The sequence below is a fragment of the Zootoca vivipara genome, chromosome 3 (assembly GCF_965207765.1).
Source record: "Zootoca vivipara chromosome 3, rZooViv2.hap1.1, whole genome shotgun sequence".
Classification (NCBI taxonomy): domain Eukaryota; kingdom Metazoa; phylum Chordata; class Lepidosauria; order Squamata; family Lacertidae; genus Zootoca; species Zootoca vivipara.
The window spans coordinates 3,934,304-3,953,508 of record NC_142586.1 but is presented as its reverse complement, the minus strand read 5'-3'; the positions used below and the strand labels follow the sequence as shown (position 1 = coordinate 3,953,508).

The window sequence follows — 19,205 nt, the reverse complement described above, 5'->3', positions numbered from 1 at the left end:
TTGTGTAGAACAGATCAGATCAAGTGCTGTGTTCCTAATCTGCACAATCATTTGGGTGGGGAGCTAAACATGAGATTAGTAGGCCTCCATTTCAGTTATTGATAGCACAATTTTGCCACTCATATGTAATGCAGGTTTTGATACTGTGCAGTTTAGGTCTTTAAAGGACATTATCTCTACTGTATGAAAAACAAAAACAAGCATTGCTATAACACCCACTTCCACACAAGTGGAATGCTTGACTAGGTGGGCTGCAGGCTTCATCCAGCCTCATAATCTTAGGCTCTCTTTATGTTAGCATGTTAGGGGTCCCAGTGGAAGAATCAGATCTATTAGGTGAAATTCACCTAATATTCACCTGAATCTAAATTCACCTAAAATTCATCTAAATTCACCTAAAATTCATCTAAATTCACCTAAAATTCACCTGAATCTGAGGGGCGGGGGAGAACCAGAGTCAGAAGGGGAACTCACACATAGCCTCAACACATGCTCAACCATCTCAAGTGAGCCAGCTTTGCCTCTTCTTAAATGGGGAAAACCAGAGATCTGTTCAAGAAAATTGGAGATATGAAAGGAACATTTCGTACAAAGATTACCATAATCAAGGACAAAAGTGGTAAGGACCTAACAGAAGCAGAAGACATCAAGAAGAGGTGGCAAGAATACACAGAGGAATTATACCAGAAAGATATGGAGGTCTCGTACACCCCAGGTAGTGTGGTTGCTGACCTTGAGCCAGACATCTTGGAGAGTGAAGTCAAATGGGCCTTAGAAAGCACTGCTAATAACAAGGCCAGTGGAAGTGATGATATTCCAGCTGAACTATTTAAAATTTTAAAAGATGATGCTGTCAAGGTGCTACACCCAATATGCCAGCAAGTTTGGAAAACTCAGCAATGGCCAGAGGATTGGAGAAGATCAGTCTACATCCCAATCCCAAAGAAGGGCAGTGCCAAAGAATGCTCCAACTACCGCACAATTGCGCTCATTTCACACGCTAGCAAGGTTATGCTTAAAATTCTACAAGGCAGGCTTAGGCAGTATGTGGACCGAGAACTCCCAGAAGTGCAAGCTGGATTTCGAAAGGGCAGAGGAACCAGAGACCAAATAGCAAACATGCGCTGGATTATGGAGAAAGCTAGAGAGTTCCAGAAAAACGTCTACTTCTGCTTCATTGACTATGCAAAAGCCTTTGACTGTGTCGACCACAGCAAACTATGGCAAGTTCTTAAAGAAATGGGAGTGCCTGATCACCTCATCTGTCTCCTGAGAAATCTCTATGTGGGACAAGAAGCTACAGTTAGAACTGGATATGGAACAACTGAGTGGTTCAAAATTGGGAAAGGAGTACGACAAGGTTGTATATTGTCTCCCTGCTTATTTAACTTATATGCAGAATTCATCATGCGAAAGGCTGGACTAGATGAATCCCAAGCCGGAATTAAGATTGCCGGAAGAAATATCAACAACCTCAGATATGCAGATGACACAACCTTGATGGCAGAAAGCGAGGAGGAATTAAAGAACCTTTTAATGAGGGTGAAAGAGGAGAGCGCAAAATATGGTCTGAAGCTCAACATCAAAAAAACCAAGATCATGGCCACTGGTCCCATCACCTCCTGGCAAATAGAAGGGGAAGAAATGGAGGCAGTGAGAGATTTTACTTTCTTGGGCTCCTTGATCACTGCAGATGGTGACAGCAGTCACGAAATTAAAAGACGCCTGCTTCTTGGGAGAAAAGCAATGGCAAACCTAGACAGCATCTTAAAAAGCAGAGACATCACCTTGCCGACAAAGGTCCGTATAGTTAAAGCTATGGTTTTCCCAGTAGTGATGTATGGAAGTGAGAGCTGGACCATAAAGAAGGCTGATCGCCGAAGAATTGATGCTTTTGAATTATGGTGCTGGAGGAGACTCTTGAGAGTCCCATGGACTGCAAGAAGATCAAACCTATCCATTCTTAAGGAAATCAGCCCTGAGTGCTCCCTGGAAGGACAGATCGTGAAGCTCAGGCTCCAATACTTTGGCCACCTCATGAGAAGAGAAGAATCCTTGGAAAAGACCCTGATGTTGGGAAAGATTGAGGGCACTAGGAGAAGGGGACGACAGAGGACAAGATGGTTGGACAGTGTTCTCGAAGCTACCAACATGAGTTTGACCAAATTGCGGGAGGCAGTGCAAGACAGGAGTGCCTGGCGTGCTATGGTCCATGGGGTCACGAAGAGTCGGACACGACTAAACGACTAAACAACAACAACAAAGGTGAAATTCAATGTCACTGTGGAGTACACTACCATGGGCTCTCTTCCCACTGCCATCAAGCTGGATCTGCCCAGGAAGGCCTGTATTCCTAGCCAATAAAATTGCATTCCTAGCCAATAAAGCCTCCTGGGCTTCAAGGAGCAGCCCCAAGCAACAAGCCTCCTCCTTACAAAGGAAAGCCATGACATCCAGAACAGGCGCACTTACTTCCCAAACTCAACTACCCACAGTGGCTTGCATGAAGCTCATTACTTCCCCCAGGTAGTGGTCCAACACCTGAACAGCCTTTCCTGATTCAGATGGCACAGGTAGAGTTGCATGCCAGCAACATACTGGTGTAACACTCTAAAACCCCAATGGCTTCATACAGATGTTGAACAGCATGGGGGAAGAGATTGACTTCTGGAGGACACAACTCCCATGATGTAGCAGTCCCCCACTACTACTCTATGGAAATGATTCCTAAGGTAAGAGAGACATCACTGCAGCACATTGTCTCCCCATTTCCAACCCACGACTGCTCCAAGAAGCTACTGCTATGGTTCATGGTATCATAGAATCATAGAGTTGGAAGAGACCACAAGGGCCATCCAGTCCAACCCCCTGCCAAGCAGGAAACACCATCAAAGCATTCAAAAGCCGCTGAGAGATCAAGGAGAATCCTTGGTGTTACTTGTGCTTGAACTCATCACTGGTATCATGAGTCCTGAGGTGGGACCAGGCTCGGGCTTGGAATGGGAGGTTGAGAAGAATGAGGGAGGGGCTAAGATAGGGCAACAGAGCCTGGAGATAGTGGGTGCTTCTCCCTTGCAGAGGATGCCTGTCCCAGCTGGGGAAAAGAGCATGGCAATGGAATCTGAGGGGCGGGGGAGAACCAGAGTCAGAAGGGGAACTCACACATAGCCTCAACACATGCTCAACCATCTCAAGTGAGCCAGCTTTGCCTCTTCTTAAAAGTGAATGTGGCTACTAACCCTCTGGAATGGCACCACTGCTTCTGTGCAGTTGTGAGCTCCTTGCCCTAATCTTGGGGCTCGGTATACTTGGACTGTTGCTTCTAGTCTGGCTAGCCTTGCCTTTCCTATTGCCAAACTTGATCACAGTGGCTGCTGGGACACATTACCTGTTGCTAAGCCTCTCTCTGTCGTGGTGGCCTGGACGAGAGCCAGGAAAAATCACTTCTCTTGCTGGTGGCAGAAGTGCTGGGCCTGATCCACAGTTAAGTGTGGGTTAAGTATCCTGCTTCCTACTGGGAGATCCCCTTGAGACAGAGTGGGCCAGATCCTGATCACCTCCAACCCCAAGGACCACTTCAACAGATGGGAAAGGGCTACACACCTGCCAATTACCTAATGTTAGCTGAAGTGTTTTCTTTTGCCTGTGTTGTGGCACAAGCTGTGGCTGCAAATTTTGTTTCCTTTGGCCACAAAGTCTGAAATCAAACCATGTGGGCAGAGGAAGTGCAGCCAGCCATCACCAACAATGAGCTAATCAAGCTGCCTAGTGATTCGGTGTCACATAGGCAGGGAACCAAACTTGGGCAAGCTGTAACTAACAAAGCTGTAACTGTTATAAACCCATTGCAAACTATGGGCGGAGTGATCCCCACCTACTATACCCCTAACTGTGCATTGTTGTACAAAAATCCTATATATAGTATTACAAGTAATATTACAAGGTTTAGCGTAGTTCCACATCTCTATGTATGGTCAATCATGCATGTAGCCTATTTATAATGGCTGAGGTCACACACCATCCGTGAAGCAGGAAAATGAAACAGCAAGAATGAATACTACCCACAGTATAAACTTTATTCTTTTTTCATTAAACAAAACAAAAAAGTAACAAAACACAAAGCCTTTCATACAGCTAAGGCTTAAAAAAAAGTTGTTTTGAATGGAAGTGCACTCAAAATATGCAAGGAAGAGTATTTCTTTTACAAAGATGCTCCAAAGCTTAAACAAACTTTAACATTAAAGATAATGAACACATATTTGAGGTTTGCCAAAGGGTACCATTAGAAAATGAACATACTTGAGTGGAACATATTTTAAAGACTCAGAAGTGGCATTCTCCTGGTTGAAAGAGGACATGCCCATTAAACGCTGGCCATCAATGCCAAAAACAGAAGAGCCTTGTGTGTAAGACTCCATCTCTCAGGTGCAATTTAGTGCAATATCCACAAAGCAGGAAGATCAGCATTGCCATCTGAAACACCACTCACTTCCTCCACTGTAGGAGATGCAGGCAAGTTAAGCGTTTATACCATAGAGAGTTGTGTGTGCTCTCAAGTGTATTAAATACACCTTTCCTTTACAGACGTTAATCTGTGCCAGTAGCAACAGCTGTAAAGAGACAATTTTTCTGATATCAGTTGTCATTCAAATCATGAGGGACTTTATTCATATGACTACTTCCAATGAATTTAATTCTACTGATCATGGCACTCCAGCGAAGTTGATGACACTTTGAGTGGGAGAACACTCTCGTTCACAAGTTCCACAGCTAACAGAATAGTACCCAAGAATGACAAGGCAACAATCAAGACTGATCAGAAATGAAAGCAAAGAAACAAAAGTACAGGCGAGACATAGACCTTGGCCTCCCTGCCAACTGCTTCACAGTTCTGACAACAGCACTTCTCCCCACTCCAACTGCTGGGTGAGTGAAGCAAATCCTCCCCATCCCCTGCAGAAAATTAATTTATCATGCTGAATCCCACATTCTATTTTCCTGCAACAGAGGAGGGAATCCTTGGATGGGATATATCACTGTGGTCCCTTTATAATGGGAGAGACAACTCATCCAGGAAGCCTCTCCTCTGCTGCAGGAAAATGAGTGCCATGCCTATGCATGCTGCTCAAAAGTTTATGTTTGCTTCTCTCCTGCTCTTTTTTCAGCCCGGGAGGTGCACTGCCATAAGCTTACTCAGGAGTCTTTGGGTAAGGTATTTTCTCAAAAGCTTTTAGACATTCCAGGTATGCTGTGTCAACCGGATCACCTCTATGTTCTTGTTGACATTCTCAAAGAACTCTTAATAGTTTCGTGAGACAGGATGTCCCTTGCAAAGCCATGCTGACTCTGCTTCACATCCCACACCTCTGAGGTGTTCAGGAGGCCCTGTGAATCTAAATACAACCAGATAGTTGAAATTATATGACAAAGGGACCATAGCCATAGCCAGGCAGCCATCATCCCAGCCAGGACAAAACAAAGCACTAGCTCCAGAGTATGTGCTACATGAATGGGGTTCAGTCCCACATGGAGGCCATGATATCCTGGGCCTCTCTCAGCCATGGAAACTCAGCATAAATGCTGAAATCACCCAGTTCAATCAAACTGGGAGACTGAAACATGACATGCAAGACCACACTGTTGAGCAGCAGAGGGGTTGGTGCACCAAGGAACCACTATTTTGCTCTGACCCCTCGCTCTCAAGAACACTCGAAATTTGGAAGTATGCTGAATGCACACTTGGTCAAGGAGGAGGAATCCTCACATACTACAGCAACCCTTGGTTAATGATGTATAACAAACTGTGGCAGACAAAGCTGGGAGAGGATCACACCAGGTCCATCTGCTGCAGACGGAGGCAGGGCTGGCAGCACGAGAGGCTGCAGCTAGCTAGCAATCCTCACTCTTCCCTCACAGAATTCTAGTGGCATGAAAAGAAGATTTGCAAAAGGAAAACCAGCAGCAAGAGGGAAGGGAAGTGAGGCAAGGATTAAATATACGATACACATAGAAGATTAGATATTATTCAGTACAAGTTACAAATTCAAACATTTTCTAAATCTTACCTTCTGTGCCAACAGGTGGCTTGACAGTTGAATGCACAGTATCCCTTTTGTTGTTTAATATCTGTAGTGAAAGGGAGGGGAAAGAATTATCTCAAGAACAAAATAATATTTTGATATCTGTTTCCAATGTATTGCTTAATGGTATTGTAAGATAGATGGGACGCGGGTGGCGCTGTGGGTTAAACCACAGAGCCTAGGGCTTGCCGATCAGAAGGTCAGCAGTTTGAATCCCCATGACGGGGTGAGCTCCCGTTGTTCGCTACCTGCTCCTGCCAACCTAGCAGTTCAAAATCACGTCAAGGACCTTCTGGCGGGAAGGTAAACGGTGTTTCCTTGCGCTGCTCTGGTTCGCCAGAAGCGGCTTAGTCATGCTGGCCACATGACCCGGAAGCTGTACGCCAGCTCCCTTGGCAAGTAAAGCGAGATGAGTGCCGCAACCCCAGAGCCATCCACGACTGGACCTAACGGTCAGGGGTCCCTTTTTATTGTAAGATAGTACTGAACTACAATTCACTGACAAGTGCAAAATATAGAGAGTGCTCCTCATTTTACTCATTTATGCCAGGGCTTCTGTTAAAAGAGAGAACTGGCAGTAAGCGTTTATTAGAAACCAGCACTCAGCAACAAAAATGTTCTTCCTAAACTCTGAATCAGTTTCCTAAACAAAACTTGCTTCAAAAGAACTTTACTGAAATAACAAGTCATAAGCTCAAGTCTTTTCAATTAACAAATAATGTGCATTATTGAATAAGGTTTTAGTTTTTCACACAATAAGCAGTTATGTTACAACACCAACACACTTCACAATTCTAAAAACACTTACAGAGAAGCAATATCCTATTTATTTTTGCAGAAGCCATGTTAATTCTTCATCAGCAATGCTATTCCAAATACTTAATTCCAGGATAGATATTAAGGGTATAGATTAGGGCAGAAAGAAGAGAAGCATCTGAGAAGGAAAATGGGATAAAATATAGATAGAAACAAGTTTTTACCCTCAGCATTCAATGCCCAGGTCATGTTTTCCTTACACCACTGAGCAAGATAGTGAAAAAGGAAGAAAAAGGGTTCTGCTACTTTCACACCATCCTGCCTCTATAATGAACTCTCTTAGCCTCACCCCTGCTAGCATAGAAAAAAGGAGGGATTATTGGGGGACATGAGTGAGAGGAGAAATGAGTACTAGGTTTGAGCTACTGCTAAAATGGGGCAACTTTGTTGGATAAAATTCTATTAATGCAAGGACTTCTGCTTGCACAACTGAACACCCCCATCCTCTCTCTGCAGCCCCCCCCATCTGCTGCAGAGGATTGGGGAGTCCCCCAAACAAATCTGGTGGCACACGGAGGAGAGAAAGGGAAAATTAGGTTACACAAGCAGAGGTCCTTGTGCTAATGAAACAATTATGTTGGCTACAACCCATCATTCTGCTTACAAGCATTTGTGGCAGGACTGTAACTATGTTCATAAGTTTAGGGTTTCGTTAGTGCAGGGAATTTGACAGTTTACAGAAGAAAGGTTAATGATGGACCCCAGTTTATATTTAATTTCTACATTTGTCAATGAAAATGTTAATGCAATTTGTAAACTTCTAATGTTCCATATTTTGGTTGCCGCCATCTGGTAATTGCTTAAGGCTGGAAGAATGTCTCAATTTTTTCTCTGGACATTTGGCTCAAAAACTCTTTCTATGTTGCCATATCTCGTCATCTGTGAGCCATTGGGCGGGGGGGGGGGGAAGGCTGACCCACAGGACTCTGCAGACACTTGGTAGCTCTTTGAGACTTAGATGACAAAACCAACATATGGTTGCACTTCCCATCAATGTACAATTTTATTTGGAGAGATGTGCAACTATTTATTATATATTGCTGTCTTTTTCAACAATGATATTTATTTTTGCTGTGTGTAACTTTTCCCCCAACTCCAGTAGTAGGTCTGGATTTTCTCTATTTTCTTTTTTTATGATTCATTGCCTTTGGATTTAACAATTGCATTGTTTTGGTTTGTATTATACTGTACAATTCTCTCTGGGTTTTGTTTCTTACTGCTCTTGGGTTCTACTGAAAATATTTTTAAATAATTAAAATAAAGCAACTTAACATTTTAGAGAATACTTTACCTCAGTTGGACTTGCACCCTGTTCAGGAATCCGATTCCAAACATTGATAGGACTTACTACCTCTTCATTTCCACTTGAAAGATTCAAAACCTTTATGTAAAAAGAATGCAATCTTTACAGATGTAACTTTTATAGGGCATCTTAATGGACAAGTATCATTGACATAACAAGATCCAGTTGCATGTGGCAAATTCATTGACCATATTCAAGCTGACTTACCTTTGTACCTTCAGCAGATACGCCTAAAATCTGAGCCTTGTACCAATGAATGCCAGACCACACCATGCATTTGGAACCAATATCAAAGCCATTTAAGTTGCAAGTAGTTTCATTTTTTTCTGAAACAGAGAATGTGCATTATTTTTCTAAGATGTCACACTGCAAGGCATAAGTAATTTAAAATGAAGCTATAGGGTTAGCGACTGCAGTCCAAAATGACAACTCCCAAGCACTATTGCCAGATTTCAAGACTTTCCTCCATGTTTGTCTTTTTAAAGCTGACTCAGTCTATGAATAGACAATTTATTACATTGAAGGCAGCTTGCTTTTTCAGTATTCCACTGTAACACCTGACCACTAGTTAATAGTCTGTTAACTAATGGTCAGGTGTTACAGTGGAATACTGAAAAAGCAAGCTGCCTTCAACATAATAAATTGTCTGTTCATAGATTGAGTCAGCTGTATGTCTAGTACTGGTCCGACAAAAAGCCATCATGAATTCCTGAAGTTATCTTAGTTAACAGTTTAAGTTAGGGCAATTTATAATATGTGCATATGCCTGTTGAGTGAATTGATATTTTTCTTCCTAACAGAAAAATGGTCAGCGCTAGACCGATCAGGGCTCCCAATCAACAGAAGTCAACCACTGAAAGAAAAAGAAGCCAGCATTGCAGGTGTGGGGCATGTGCAAGGAAGAGTGAGAGAGGTCCTACTGCTGCATGAGCATGCAAGTAACATGTGCATTGCTCACGTTATCTCTAACTACTGTGCATAAATGTTTTCTACATTCTAACTACTATACAATCCACATCATAATTTTATTTGCTTCCTTCTACTCTGTATATCTACGAAATCTTTGGCTTGGAATCCGGGCTGTGGAGCTCCTTGTCCTGCAAGACTGGTCTACCTCCGCTTGTGTTATTGCTTTAGCCACTTATTTGTTTAGGCAGGCATTTAATGTTGGCTGTCTGGCTAGTCTCTGCAGGACCCCAGAAGTGTTTTTAAGGGGAAGGGAGACAAAAGGCAAACAGGGCATGAATAACACTGCCAGCTTTGGAGGTATATTTTTATGACATCTCTTTTCTGGCATTTCATAACCCCACAATGAAATCCTATTCTTTATTATCCCTATAGATTTCAAACATCATGCTAGAACAGGCATCTACAAACTGCGGCCCTCCAGATGTTTTGGCCTACAACTCCCATGATCCCTAGCTAACAGGACCAATGGTCATGGATGATGGGAATTGTAGTCCAAAAGATCTGGAGGGCCGCAGTTTGGGGTGCCTGTGCTAGAAGATAGGACAGGACTTCTCCCGGTCCTCTTCTCCCTCACCCAGAACTCCCTATCTCAGGGATGGGCAACCTTTTGAGCCTGGTGTGTCAAAATTCGCCAAAAAACTGAGCATAACTTGAGTGGTGTGTCACTTCGAGGAAAAACACACACATAATTTCGCGATATTTATAGTTTAAATAACAAAAATGAATAATTGTTTCCCCTTAAAAAAAGAAAAAGGGGAGGAAAAAAATTATTATAGTTTTTTAAAAAAATAATTTTAAAAAAATATTTAAAAGGGGGGGAAATAAGGCAAAATCCAGAGGTCTTTCCCAGTGGGACTCTGGGCTCAGGCCGTCCTCCAATGGGTCTGCCGCTGGGGAGGTGGGCTCGGGTTGGGCCTGTGCAGGGGCTTCTTTTTTCCGCCTCCGGAGTGCCTCAAGACTGTCCGTCAGGTTCACGGGGTGGGGGTAGGGTCCGGCAGCTCCCCGGTTGCTGCACTGGTGGCCCCCAGTGTCCGGGCGGTGGCGGTTTCGGTGGCTCAGGAGCCCGTCCAGCAGCTCCTGCAGCACTGCTCACTTTCAGGAGCTCCGCAGCTCCATGCCGACCGCCATATTGCCTCGCCGGAAGTCCACAAGGCCCCCAGAGATGCGTCGTCTGCGACATTCTGCCGCCGGCCGGAAGTGAGGTCTCATGCGGCCGCGTGTCACCAAAAATGGCTATGCGTGTCAGTGCTGACACGCGTGTCATAGGTTCGCCATCACTGCCCTATCTGCTTCAGAGGCCGACTGTAGAAGGGAGGACAGGAAAGTGAAGTCCAGTGTCTGTGAGTGGGAATCTGCTGCACAAGTGGAACACCGCAACTGGATACCATCCTATGGAGCTAGAACTGCTTGTGCGGTTACAAGCCTATTTGTATTTGTTAAAGTTTACCAGTGCCTACCCAAAAGAGCCCACTGATAATGTTGAAGTACACAGAAATGAAGCATGCACTTCATAGGTTCAGAGAAGAGTTAAAAACAAAGAAAGCATTAAACAATGCTACTGTGGATATTGCTATGGATGGAAAAGGGAGTAACTCTTGCTTCTTTCATAGTGCACAGACAGAAGAAGTTCTGTAATAATAAAAAAGGAAGAGCCCTACACAACATTCTATTCAACAACCTTAGCTAGAGCCCACCAAGAGATGAAAAATATGAATGGGCCTTTCCCTTGATGGATGTTTTGCATTGTCAAGAATTCTCGTTTCCCAGAAGGGAACAGCACACCATGTGACCAGGAACGTGTCAACAGGTGTAGCTCAAAAAGCCAATATTTTCTTTTACTTCAGTATATATCTATACAGTATTTACTAACCAGCACATTTATCTGAGCCCAACAATTTTACAATGTTTTGTAAAAGGAAAATAATAAGGTCATTACTCATTCTATATTCAATAATACATTTCAGTTTTGACAAATAGTACTCCTCAGTCGTGGTGATTGCAATCCTTGAAACAGATTTTACATTCATTTCTTTCTGCAGAATTCCTTCTCCTAGAGACCACTTATTACAGTATTCTTACATAGCAAAACCTGCAAAGTAAGAGTAACTCTCTTCACAAGAGACACCATATGCACCACAGGTCACCTATGACACTTAAAAGTAAGCATTGCAAAAACAAGCACTGTCTTACCTGTACTGTGACTTGGAATGTCAACTGCTTCTTCATCTAGCAGTGTGCTTCTCAAAAAATCCTCTCCAACCAAATTGCTCTCTTTAAATCTTTCACCCACATCAAGGCTTAACTGTGTTTCAATGTGGTTCTTCTCCAGCAGAGTTTGCCTTGCTAGACAACGGTAGCCTTTGCTTTCTTGTCCTGCTTCACACACCTCCACAATGTCCTCACGGCAAAAGAAGTCTTGCACTTTGAATCCAGTTTCTGAAAATGGTAACTGGATTTCATTATCCGCAGGCAGCTCCAACAACATATCCTCCTTGATTTTACCAGCTTGTAAAAGATTAACTTCAGGTGCAACAGGTTCCAGCAGTAAACAGTCACTTTTATCCTTTAGTGAAGAGGGCTGTTCTAACTCCCCTTCTGCATGTGTCATGTCAAGCAAGTCCAATTCTGCTCTCTCCCGTGTTTCCTCACACAGGGGAGGGCTCACTTCAATTGTCTCCGGATCCAGTGTGTCTCCAAATGGGTGCATCTTCAGTTGAAAAGGCAGCTGATTTATATCTGATAAAGTCGCCACCTCAAAGGGCACCAAATCTGATACACTCAGTGTGTCATCCACATCTAAATGAACTTGACGTGTATCCAGTGTTAACATTTCTGCTTGACCTTCAGGCTCTTTCAGAGTTTCAGGCAAATCTAGTTCTAGCACCTCAGATTCACCACCATTAGGAAGCTGCGTTTCAGTAACATCTGCAAAATTTGGTATATCACTTTCTTTTGCAAATGCAGAACAGTCAGTTCCCTTTTTAAATGTTTCAGACACAGTGTGTTGGTCTCCAAAGTCAAGTACTTCAGAAGTGGTTTGGTGGTGCTTGGTTTGTGATTTGGGTGAAGAAGTTGGGGGAAATGCTCCAAATAAATTACTACTCCCTGTAGCAACTAAACACTTATCTGCCGGTTGGAATGCCTCTGAACAACATAACAGATCTTCTGAAGGCATTAGTGCACAGGAAGAGACTTTGGTTTCATTTATAACCACCTTTGAATGATCTGTCCCTACATCTTTAATCTGTTCTTCCGGTTTGTGAATATTATTTGTCAAAGTTAAGGCACAGTCTTCAACAACAGGCTTCCAAAAGGCTTTCATTTGTTCATTGATGCTGATTTTTTGACATTCCAATTGAACAACAAATAAGGGGATTTCAAAAGGGTCATTGTGTTGTTTTTCCATGATGGTAGTGTCTAATAGAGAGTCCACCGTGACATCACAGAAGATCTTATTTATTCCTTCAGCCCACAAACCTTCAGCAGAGTTAAAGCCAAACAAACAACAAAGAAATGCTTGAGGTGGTATTACCAGCAGGTCATTAGGAATTTGCCTGATCATCTCTGCACTGGTAAGTTCCTCGGTTCCATGGTCAATATGAATGAGACTCACGGTTTCCCCCTCTACACTGCTAATAACTGCTCGGTAAAAGGTATTATCTTCACTATTCTTTGCTAGACAGGGAGAGCCACTTTTTATATCCTCTACATCCATGACCATAAGCTCTCCAACTTCCTGAAGCTTTCTTTCAATTGAACCAATATCATCTGAGTCAGCAAACTGGCACCAAAAATATCCTGGGCTCTTTGCAACTATCAAAAAGGTTTTCAAAGTTTGACCTACTTTAGGAATGTTCCAGAGGAAGGATTTGGTGTTTGACACATTGAAAGGTTTGCTATACTTATCAGGAACAGCAACTTCCCACAGGTTTATCAGATCAGTGTCACTCTCCATTTTGTCAGATGTTTCCCCCAAAGGAGGCTGTTTGTACGCAAGGTAATTATTAACCAAATCCTCTGCTACATTACCATCTTTGTCACAGAGATGAATGTTCCATTTGCTTTCAGTTTTCTCCACAAATTCACCATTTAGCTGAATATCACTTGTCCTTTGAGAGAAATACCGCACTGCTTCCTGTGTCCATTCTGAAAGTTCTGTGGTCTTAACTCCATACAATGAGCAATGAAGGCTCATCACTGGGACTGATGAGCATTCTTCAAGGAGTCTAGCTGTTTTGCAGGTGCTAACCAGTGCAGTATTGCCATAATCAATATACTGCACCCTCACCAGTTTACCAGAGGGTTTTTCAATTACTGCAGCTCGATACCATAAGCCATCTTCTGAAAACAATGCACACATTATGTCTCCTACGTGAAGCTGTTGCCCACTGAGGCTCTCAATCTTTTCAGAATTATTTAGTTTCTCTGAAATGCTGTCAAGCAACGGCTCATCTTCTGCTAGGTGAACATAGAAGTCGGATGGATTATTTATATGAGAAACATACATCAAAGTTTTAAGACCAAGACTTATGATTTTTTGAGGTAAATCACAAATATTTTTAAGTGAAAAGTGTGTATTAGTTTCAGATTGATTTCTGCTTTTCAAGTTATCAGGGGCGGTTTCTCTGCTTAGCATGGAATCTCTACCACTCCTACCTGTTACAGGATCATTTCCATTATTTTTCCCCACTGGTCCAGGAACCTTTATTGTCACCTCTCTTTTTGTTTTCTGCTGGGATTGTCTTACTTCTCTACATACAACAGTGTGTTTGCTATTGCCCACTATGTCCAAATTTTCATTGTTCCACCTCTTGTCCTCAAAAGTTGGTTTATCTATTTCTGTCAAAGATAGCCTTTTTTCAGTGTTTAGTTCCCTGCTGAGCAGATATCTGGACACTGCAGCTCCATTTTTTGTATATTTGGCCGTCCCTCTGCTGCACTGCAAACTCTCTTTCAGTTTTGCATTGATCTGCATCTTACCATCATATAGTTCAATGATCAGTTTTCCATCAGGTTCTTTTGCAACAATTAAAGCCTTTAAGGGCTTATCTAGTACTGCTTTTTCAAACCATGCAGAAACTTCTTTTGGAACATCAACAACATCAGATAGAGAGCATTTTATGGCTTGCATTGGCAAAAGCAGTAACTCATAAGCATCCTTTGGTACGAGGACCAAGTCTCCATTCTTTAGCAACTGCCTATTCCCAAAATCCACAAAGAAAACCTCTTTGGTATCTTTTGCTGAAGTTACTACTGCTCTATACCAGCAGCCATCCATATACTTTGCAAGATACACATTTCCAGGGCCCTGTGATGTTTCCAAATTGTACCGCATTTTGCTGAGTTTAGCAACACTAGTAGTTAACCGCTCAATAACATTTGCATTTCTAGCAAGTTGGCAGTAAAAGTGACAGGGATCATTAACATGTGTGATATAAACCACCTCTTCACTTCCTATTTTAATGTCATGTGTAGAATAATAGTATGACAGAAGATGAACAGAAGATATTAGAGGTTTTTGAGGCTGCACACATCTGGCCAGACCCTTCTTTGTTAAAAAATGGCACACACTTTCAAAAGGGGTAATCAAGTCCACAATATTGATGAAATCTGTATTGTTTAATGCTGCAAAAGCAAATATGGTACATTTCAGTTCTAATGTGCTTGCTGACTCCACAAATTCATGAAAAGCTTCAGTGGCTTTTTCATCCCACACAAATGGATCCTGACCATTTGGCTGAATTAAGTTGTAAAGGCTACATCTGAAAGCCTGAGCTTTCAACTTCAGAAACTCTGTCTTAGTTGCACGGACATTCTTTAGTGAAACACGCTCTTTGTTCCCATAATCAACATATGCAACTTCCACCTCTTCAGCACAACCTACTTTACTAGTAATAAGAGCTCTGTACCACTTCTCATCCTCAGAATACTTAGCCAAACATACAGGATTTGGCCATTCATGGGGTTGTGCTGAATGCATACAATAATCTTGAATTTTAGCCATAAGTGCTCTCAGGTCTTGGGAACTTTTAGCTAGCTGACACCAGAAGAGACTAGGACTTTCTGTGTAGGATACTACCACATCTACTGTATTTCCAACTTCCAGATGCCCTTCACTAGAAAACCCTGGCTTTATTTCAGAGTAGTTTTGCATAACACAGAGTGAAGTGGTTGGGGCAATGCTAGAATCCTCTTTTGCAAATGCTTTGCAAGTCAAAGTTTCAGTAGGATAAGGGGCTGAACTGTGACATTGTGGTGAGGGTTCATTTTCATCTTTGGGGAAATGTTTTCTCACAGGCTTCTGCCCTATGCCCTCTATTCCAGACATGCTCTTCAATGGCTCATTCATCACTTTCTGGAGAGTCTCTAATTCCTCACCCTTATGATGCTCAGCATACTTTCGCTGAGACATGATTTTGCCCAAGTTTTTTTCTCCTGCTAGTGAATGATCAAAAAGTTCCACTATGTAAATGTCCCCTTGCATGCCTAAGACCTTGATTACCAGCTCCTTGTTTAGCACGGCTTTCCTGAAATAGTCTACAGCATCTGGGCTCCATGACTGGCCTGGTGGGAAAGGATTAGCCAATGCACATCTGAGTGCTGCAGCAGGAAGTTCTCTGAACTGGGGAAGCAATTCCTTCACCTTATGCAAGTCAATAATTTCAGTGTTTCCTCTGTCTACCAGATAAACTTCAATTCCTTTTCCCAGCACCTTGGTGACAACAGCACGGTGATAGCAGTTCTCCTTCAACGCAACACAGCACAGGGATCCTGGTTTGGGCTGAAGCAGAATACCCTCTAGTTTTTTACTCTGAGAGTAGAAGTCACTTAAATTCCGTATGAGGCAACAGAGGGGTTGGCGATGCTCCTGCAGGTGCACCCAGAAGTCTGTGGGATCCTGGAGGAAGGACACTTGAGCACTGTGGTACTCACCAGCCTTCAAACGCACAACAGGAAGTGGGTCAGCGGGAAGCATGGACTGAACTCCCAACAGAGAGGCACGCTCTTCGTTGGCTGTGGCACCTACCTTCTTTAGTTCAGCCATTAAGTCAGAGGAATGCTTTTGATTGCTGTGAAGGAGGCTCTGCTCCAGACAATGGGCCTGGACCCCATAGAGGCAGTTAAGGTTCAGGCCATCTTCTCCATAGAGAGTAACATAATAGAGGTGCTCAAAGGGACAGTAGGCTTCAATGTGGGCTTGCACCACCTTGCTCAACAGCAATGTTTTAAGCTGACTTATCTGAGAGCAGGTCCAGCCACATCCTCCATCGGTAATACCTTGCAATGAGCAAGGATAGGTCACCACCGGCATTCGGAAACACTCAGCAGGCAAATTGCGCAGGTCTCGCTTAGTCACAAATTCCTTCCTCCCATAATCCACATAGATCACCTGCGCCACCTCTCCAAGCTGTTCCTCTGGGCCATCCAGAGGGTATACTTTCAGCAGCAGGGCACGGTACCAGCAGCCATCGATGCCCCGTGCGGCGCAAGGGGATCCTGGGGCCAGCAGGGGTTCCTTCAAGTCTTTCCCAGCAGAGGCCTCAAAAGCTTGGTGCATGGCGTCCGAAAGCAGCTGGATCTCTCTGGCGAGGCTGCGCAGTTGACAATATATCCTGCAGGGGTCAGATACCTGGGTCACCAGCATGGGCTCCGTCACTCTCATCTGCAGCTGTGGGTAGAAGTAGTCCAGGGCTGTGGGGTCGTCCTGGGTTCGGGGAGTGGCAGTGCCCCCGGGTGCCTGGGGGGGCGGCTGTGGCAGGGCGCTGTGGGTGGCGCCCCCCAGGGAGGTAGTGAGCAGGCTGGCGAAGGTGCTGGGGGAGACGTGGCCGGCAAGCCCCAGGTGGCGCATCTGTGCCAGCAGCCAGGGCAGCTCCAGCACCACCAGGTGCTGCGCCACCAGCACATCTCTCACGAGGCCCGAAACCTCCTGGCCCTGCAGGCGGCCCAGGAACTCGGCGGCGGCCAGCGTCCAGCCGAGGCGCTGAGGCAGCTGGGGCCCGTGGTGGGGGGAGGCCAGGCCCGGCGGTGCGAGGTCGGCGAGGATGCAGCCCAGCACCTCGGAGGGCAGGTGGAAGAGCTCGGCGGGGCCGCGGGCCACATCGTGGGCGCCGACGCTGAGCGTGCGGCCTTCGTCCAGCAGGAAGACGCGGTAGGCGGGCGCGGAGCCGCCGCGAAGGAGGCTCAGCACCCGGCAGCGCCGCCAGCGCCCGCCCACCTCCGCCAGGCACAGCTCGCCCGCTGACAGAGGCCCGGCGCCCGGCAACGCCGCCAGCCGGGGCCCCGCCTGCGCCTGCACCTCCTCGGCCAGGCGGATGTACTCCTCGCGCCGCTCGCCGCGGAGGCCCCACAGCCGCACTAGCGGAGCCTCCGCGTGAAGCTCCACGAAAGACACGCGCAGAGACAGGCAGCTGCCCGGGCTCGGCAGGGAAGAGCACATGGCGGGCGGGCGGGCGGGCGGAGGGGCGAGCCGACACCGGCGCCCTCACGCGGCTCCGCGGCACCAACGGCGGACAGAGGACGCCCAGCCCCGCCGCCTCGAGGGGGAGGAGCCCGCTCCACGCCACGCCCACTCCCCCCCCCCCGCGCGCACCTGCGGTAACGAGCGAAGGAGGGAAGCGGGGCGTGCGCGTGAGGGAAGCCTAGTTGGCGGGGCCGGACATTCACCTCACGAAATCCCTACGGCGCTTGGGGAAATGGGGCGCCCCGCTTCAGAATCCGCGTCCGGGCGGAGAAGCGAGGGCGGGAGAAGGCAAAGCGGAGGGGAGAAGGCTTTGGGCGGGCCTGGCCGTCTCCCTGTCACTGTAAACCGCCCTGCGGTCTTTGGGCGAAGGGCGCCATGTCAGTACGAGGCTTGTAGACTGACAGCCGGATCAGCAGTCGGGAAAAGCAAGCTGCAACATGGACACAGATGTCTGCCCCCCACCCCACGTAGTTGTGTGCAGAACTTTGCACCTCCACGGGGGGCTTTAATGCGATAAACACGGGCCGGTTTCCTGAATGGCTGGAGCAAAATGTGTCCGCCTTGTTCATCCTGCTTTGCCATGCAGGAATGAGCGAGCCTTCAAGGCCCCCACAGACAACATATCAGAAAAGTTTGGCAGACGGTTCCTGCTTTTTGTTGCTTCGGTGGCATCAGAGGGAGGAAGGGGTTTAGCTAACATTTGGGTTACTAGCAGAAACCAGTATGTCCTCCTCCTTAAAGGTACTGAAGACTCCGCTCAATCTGGAACCACACAATTGCTGCTATTTCTGAGTGAGAAATTGAAGCAAGGAGAGGAGGTTTCATGGGGCAAAGTCACAGGCAGGTAAATACCCTTTACCCTAAGGGGCATCCAGTCCAAATCCCCTGCAATGCAGGAATCTTAGCTAAAGCATCCATGACAGATGGCCATCCAACCTCTGCTTAAAAACCCCCAAGGAATCCTCCCACCTCCCAAGGGAGACCATTCCACTGTTGAACAGCTCCTGAAGTTTAGTTGGAATTTCCTTTCCTGTAATATGAAAGCATTGGTTCAAAGCCTACACTCCAGAGCAGGAGAAAACAAGCCTGCCTCATCCTTCCAGATTGCTGGAAGAAATATCAACAACCTCAGATATGCTGATGGCACAACCTTGATGGCAGAAAGTGAGGAGGAAATAAATAATCTTTTGATGAGGGTGAAAGAGGAGAGCGCAAAATATGGTCTGAAGCTCAACATCAAAAAAACTAAGATCATGGCCACTGGTTCCGTCACCTCCTGGCAAATAGAAGGGGAAGAAATGGAGGCAGTGAGAGATTTTACTTTCTTGGGTTCCATGATCACTGCAGATGGCGACAGCAGTCATGAAATTAAAGGACACCTGCTTCTTGTGAGAAAAGCAATGACAAACCTAGACAGCATCTTAAAAAGCAGAGATATCACCTTGCCGACAAAGGTCCGTATAGTTAAAGCTATGGTTTTCCCTGTAGTGATGTATGGAAGTGAGAGCTGGACCATAAAGAAGGCTGATCACCGAAGAATTGATGCTTTTGAATTATGGTGCTGGAGGAGACTCTT

General features: G+C 45.4%; 1 protein-coding gene across 3 annotated transcripts; it reads right to left on the bottom strand.

Moving 5' to 3' along the window:
• Positions 1 to 4,055: 4,055 nt before the first annotated feature.
• On the bottom strand, positions 4,056 to 17,670 carry TDRD6 (tudor domain containing 6). 3 transcript variants are annotated; one of them, XR_004692286.3, is made up of 6 exons: positions 11,359 to 17,670; positions 8,407 to 8,525; positions 8,188 to 8,277; positions 6,889 to 7,014; positions 6,066 to 6,126; positions 4,056 to 4,610 (listed from the first exon to the last, which is right to left on the bottom strand). XR_004692286.3 is itself a non-coding variant. In XM_035110320.3 (5 exons), exons 1-5 carry the CDS (start codon positions 17,603 to 17,605, stop codon positions 4,588 to 4,590), a joined length of 6,540 nt encoding a protein of 2,179 aa, XP_034966211.1. In that variant the 5' UTR covers positions 17,606 to 17,670; the 3' UTR covers positions 4,056 to 4,587. The 3 variants fall into 3 exon arrangements, 2 of the variants coding, with proteins under 2 accessions (XP_034966211.1, XP_088521632.1); XM_035110320.3 differs by lacking the exon at positions 6,889 to 7,014; XM_088665506.1 differs by lacking the exons at positions 4,056 to 4,610; positions 6,889 to 7,014 and adding an exon at positions 5,147 to 5,393.
• Between the last annotated feature and the right edge of the window lie 1,535 nt (positions 17,671 to 19,205).

Bases quoted from the DNA above. Each gene is read 5' to 3' on its own strand.
- TDRD6 (XM_088665506.1), bottom strand. From the start codon at position 17,605: ATGTGCTCTTCCCTGCCGAGCCCGGGCAGCTGCCTGTCTCTGCGCGTG. The intron at 8,526-11,358 runs GTAAGACAGTGC...TCTCTGTTTCAG, and splicing joins CATTCCAAGTCACAGTACAG to AAAAAAATGAAACTACTTGC. The intron at 8,278-8,406 runs GTAAGTCAGCTT...TTTTACATAAAG, and splicing joins TATCTGCTGAAGGTACAAAG to GTTTTGAATCTTTCAAGTGG.